General features: G+C 44.8%; 1 protein-coding gene across 1 annotated transcript; it reads right to left on the bottom strand.

Moving 5' to 3' along the window:
* Positions 1-210: 210 nt before the first annotated feature.
* LOC117064403 (olfactory receptor 2Y1) lies at positions 211-1,256 on the bottom strand. Its single transcript, XM_033178581.1, has one exon. It carries the CDS (start codon positions 1,219-1,221, stop codon positions 286-288), a length of 936 nt encoding a protein of 311 aa, XP_033034472.1. The 5' UTR covers positions 1,222-1,256; the 3' UTR covers positions 211-285.
* Between the last annotated feature and the right edge of the window lie 4,171 nt (positions 1,257-5,427).

Genomic DNA, 5,427 nt, shown 5'->3' with positions numbered 1-5,427 from the left:
CCAGGCATGGTGGTGGGCGCCTGTAATCCCAGCTACTCAGGAGATTGAGGCAGGAGAATCACTTGAACCCAGGAATCTGAGGTTGCAATGAGCCGAGATCGCGCCACTGTACTCCAGCCCAGTCAACAAGAGTGAAACTCCGTCCCACTAAAAAAAATAAATAAAAATCAATTCTGAGGATGACTGAGGGCTGTTTCCTACTGACCAACTGCCCTCCAAGGAACAGGGTAAGATCTATGATTGACGAGCTGTTACAGAAAATTTTACTGCCCATTTTTTCATCTCCTACCCTGAGTCTCTGCCCCTCCATAGTACTTTCCACAGAGCACACTTCACGTCCTTGTTTCTTAGTGTATAAATCAGAGGATTGAAAATAGGGGTAATGATAGTATAAAAAAGGGCAACAAATTTTCCCTCACTCTCAGAATAATTGTGGATGGATTGGAGATAGGTGTAAATGGCCGAGCCATAAAAAAGGAACACTGCTAGGAGGTGGCACCCACAAGTCCCGAAAGCCTTTCTGCGCCCAGTCATTGACTTGACCTTCAGCACTGCACGAGCAATGTGCACATAGGAGCCTAGAATTAGTGCTACGGGAACAACCACAATTATGACTCGGGCCACGAACGTCTTGGCCTCCGTTCCTTCTGTGTCCGCACAAGCCAGCTTCAGAAATACAGGCATCTCACAAAAGAAGTGATTCAGCTGATGGCCACAGAGAGGCAAGGCCATTGCAAGACCTGTCTGGATCAGAGAGTTCACGAAACCCGCCCCCCAGGAGGCGACGGCCAGGGTCTGGCAGAGACGGGGGTGCATGATGGCCATGTAGTGGAGTGGACGACAGACAGCAGCATAGCGGTCAAAAGCCATCACCACCAGGAGCACACACTCCGTGGAGCCCAGGGCGAGGTAGATGAAGAGCTGAGCCACACACCCTCCACCGGTGATGGTGCGGTCAACCCCGCAAAGGTTGATCAGGAGCTGGGGCACGGTGCTGGTGGTGAAGCAGAGGTCCAGGAGGGACAGGTGGGAGAGAAAGAAGTACATGGGTGTGTGCAGCCGAAGGTCTAGCCAGGAGAGAGCGGTGATGATGGTGTTGCCAAAGAGAGTTAGGGAGTAGAAAATCAAAATAAAGACAAACAGGATGGGCTCCAGTTGCAGCCAATCTGTGAATCCCACCAAAATGAAGCCGTCTTCAAAACTGGTGTTGAAAGTTCCCATAGCCTTTCGCCCGTCTAAACCGCAGAAGGAAATGGAATACCTTGTATACTGAGCACAAATTACAACATTATTTTGCAGGATTCCCTGGATACTAAATCACGTATTTGATTATCTATTTTGCTGTGCAGTTTGTTGTGTCCGGTGTTCTTTCTCTTCTCTTCTTCCGGGTGGAAATCACTGGCTTGGGAATGATACGGCCTTTGTTTGAATCCTAATCCTGCTGCCTGTTTGTTCCAGGACTTCAGCTAGGCCAGTCAGTCCTTTAGATCCAACATTTCTTTGCCTGAAAGTAGACATGACGTATCACAGCACTGAGATTAGGGTCAAATGCAATAATGTGGAAACTGCTTTTAAAAGACTTAGACGTAACATGTAGCATTACTATTCTGTGCTGCTCCCGTTTGCCCCACTTCCTGGTCTGACAGGCAGCCTGTTTCAGTAGGTTACCCACCAGGCCTAACCAGGCTGGGAGCCCTGTTTGACCTCTGGGTGCCCACCTGCTTTTCCGACTACAGTCAGCCCATACAATCCAAGAAGCCCCAAGCCTGACCAGCAAATGACTGAGAAGAGTGTAGATCCCTCCTTTTGGAGAAGAAAAGAAAACCAATTAGCAACAAATATGTTTCCTATGGTGTGTCATGATGCCTGGACTACCACACACACACGCACACACGTACATACACACTCTCTTCAAGGGATAAATCCATTCCTCAGCTGCTCCAGAAGAGTTGATTCCTCCTCTCTAGCCCAACCCTGCTTGTACAGTTTCTCTCTAGCACTTGTCACACTCACTGGAATTCTTTTTGTATGTCTTTGTCCCTCTCTGAGCTGTGAGCTCCTTAGTGGTAGCTAACATAATGAATGTAAAATAACTATTTGTATCTTTCAGCGGGGCACGGTGGCTCACGCCTGTAATCCCAGCACTTTGGGAGGTGGAGGTGGGTGGATCACCTGAGGTCAGGAGTTTGAGACCAGCCTGGCCAACATGGAGAAACCCTGTCTCTACTAAAAATACACACACACAAAAATAATCAGGTATGGCTATGGGCACCTGTAATCCCAGCTGCTCGGGAGGCTGAAGCAGGAGAATTGCTGGAACCTGGAAGTCGGAGGTTGGCGTGAGCCAAGATTGTGCCACGACACTAAGAAAAAAAAAAAAAGTAGTGTCTTTCTTTATGCTACACAAGAGGTGTTAAATTAATATTATTGTAATTCAGGGCACACAGTAGGTTTTGAATAAAGTTCATTGAGTGAAACATTAGGTTATCCGTCCAAATTTCATCAAAATTCATTTCTTCTAAGAAACCTGATTGCCAACACATTTGGATAAACTGAAAGTGAGAGATGCATAAAAATTTGCTCTACTTTAAAAATCACATTTCTTATGACAAAAAATCTAAACAGGATTATAAGAAAGTACGTCAGAAAGCAAAGAAGGGAACAGGAGCCTACAATATGCTCAATATGAACAATTTTTGCCGAATTAACTCTGTCCTCTTTTTGTTAAGTTTACTGGACTGAAGGTCATCATCAATGGATCCACGCTGGATCAATGACTCCAGTAAGGCATTTGGACACCACCCTTGATGCCCTTGTGGAAAAGATGGATAAATTGTAAATTAATAACAGCAAAGAAGTAATTTATATGTAGCTTAACCAATACATCAAAGCCATTTTTTGAATGACCACCATAGTAGACAGCAATGGCTTTACCATTCATATCAGTCCCTGCAGATCAACTCTACTGCTGACCAGCTGTGACACCTATCCTGGGAAATTTTGTTTCTGTGAATCTCGGTTTACTTACCTATAAAACAGAGAAAGTAATTTATTTCAAAGGATTTGGATTGAGATTAAAGGATGTGATACATTCGGCAAGCTACAAAGAATATGCTACACATACTTTTAACAGTTGTCTGTCTGTATCAGTAATCTTTAAGTTCCACGCAACTGAGTCTTTTACTTACCATTGTATCCTCATCTTCCAGTGCACAGTCTGGTGAATAAAATGTTCTCAGCAAATATTATTGAGTGAATTAATGAACACATTCCTAAAGCTGGCACCATCTTCAATGCACATAAATGTTCCAGAAAGACTTGTTTCCCATGCAACATGAAGACATTAATACATTGGCAATGCTTCTTGATTTTTTGTTTGTTTTGTTTTTTGAGACAGAGTCTCGCTCTATTGCCCAAGCTGGAGTGCAGTGGCACGATCTCGGCTCACTGCAAGCTCTGCCTCCCGGGTTCACACCATTCTCCTGCCTCAGCCTCCTGAGTAGCTGGGACTACAGGCACCTGCCACCACACCCGGCTAATTTTTTGTATTTTTAGTAGAGATGGGGTTTCACCACATTAGCCAGGATGGTCTCGATCTCCTGACCTCGTGATCCACCCGCCTCAGCCTCCCAAAGTGCTGGGATTACAGGCATGAACCATCACGCCCAGCCTGCTTCTTGTTTAGCAGCACAAAGTTTTCAACCCTTCCTGATCTATATTTTTATCAATGAGTTTTACAGTGACATATAGATAATTTTAGTATATTTCCAATTGAACAAAAGCGTAGAAATACAGTTAATATGATAAATGACAGGACAGTAATCCAAAAGGATTTCATTACAGTGAAACAAGAATCCCTAAAGCAACAGCACCATAGTAGGTAAGATAATAAGACAGCGTGAAACCAGGAAAACTGAACTTAGCTTCAAAAGCTCAGTTGGATAGAATGGAAGAGACCAAAACTGCAAACTTGACAGCCATTCATTAAAGACATAGAAGACAAAGATTATGTGGGAGGACACTGACTAAAAACAAAACACAGTGCCCCTTTCTGCAGTGCACACTGACTGCTGAATTTTACCAAATCCAGGCTCAGACTAGATAAAAATCATAGTACAAGACCTCACTGCTCCAGTTTGGAAAGACACGGAAAGGTCATTTCCTCACAGCCCCTTGTACCATCTGATGATCCCCTATTCAGAATCTCAAACCAAGAAATTGCGTAGGGAAGCCCCTGCCCCCTTTTCCTCATCCATGCTCTGGTGCCCCTTTTTCTCTGTCAGCCGCCTGCTTCCATCTTTATGTGCCTTGTACTTGTATTTCCCAATCCATCATGTCAAACTTTGCCTTGCTAATATCCTTAACTCATTATCTATCCATCCCATGTACCGAATTCCGGAAGCATGCAATTTTCTAGAGTTTGTATGACTAAAATCAGATTAATAAATTCTGCTTAAAAGAATAATTCAGTTTTGCCAGTATACCTTTAACTTTTCCCTCTTTAGTGGCTCTTGCTCAAGAGAAATGATCCATGGTCAAACCTTTCCAATTAAAAACATCTCCTTTCACCCCATTCCCCCTTTTGTTACTGCCCCATCTCTTTCCTCCCCTTCAGAGACAAGTGTATTGAAAGAGTTACCTGTGTCGACGTTTCAGAGACCTCCCCTCGCACTCACTATTCAGCCCACTGCTATATGGATGTTGTCCTCATCACATTTTATAGGAAAACACAGTGGACGTTTCAGGTCTCATCTTTGTCCTGGCATTTTATGTGTTGACTGCTGCCCCTTTCTACAAAAAACCTCTTCCCTTCCCTCCCTGATGTCTTCCTCCTTCTCCGTGCATCTCTTACATGTTTGGGTTCCTTCTCTGGGTTGCATCCCAGACCCGCTTCTCTTAGTATTCTACAGATTCTTCCTGGAAACGCCATCCTCCTCAGAGCTTGAATCACAGAGTCACTGTGTTGCTAACACCCGAATGTGTCTCTTTACCTCTAATCTGTCTCCTGAACTTCGGACTTCTATGGTTCATCTGTACTAACCTTTTTATTTTCTATAGTTCATCTGTATGCCTTTGAATTTTCTGTATTTCTGATGCTCTGATATTTTGAGGCTTTGCTGACCCCAGAGGGATGCCCCTCCCAGGACTGGCAATTCCTGGTGCTAGTGCTAGCCTGAAAGCACAGCTCTCACATGCAAACCGATGAACCAGACCCACACCCCAGCCAAAAATTCACAGTATCTTTACTGGGCTCTCACACTGTGGGCCACTGTCCACCTGTGCTAATCATCACAGGGCCAAGAACCAGACAGGAAGGGACAGCCTTTATATCCCAGAGTGTGCTGAGATTATTCCCCCAGGTCATCAGAGGCCGGCGTCCCCTGCCTCACCGGTTCCTTCCTAAAGGAACCACAGCAAAGGCTCTCG

The sequence above is a fragment of the Trachypithecus francoisi genome, unplaced genomic scaffold, assembly GCF_009764315.1.
Source record: "Trachypithecus francoisi isolate TF-2019V2 unplaced genomic scaffold, Tfra_2.0 Lachesis_group2, whole genome shotgun sequence".
NCBI lineage: Eukaryota > Metazoa > Chordata > Mammalia > Primates > Cercopithecidae > Trachypithecus > Trachypithecus francoisi.
The sequence above is the reverse complement of the archived record's forward strand: the minus strand, read 5'-3'. Positions and strand labels throughout refer to the sequence as shown.

What these genes read in the sequence shown, in the direction of transcription:
- LOC117064403 (XM_033178581.1), bottom strand. Translation starts at nt 1,221, where the DNA reads ATGGGAACTTTCAACACCAGTTTTGAAGACGGCTTCATTTTGGTGGGA.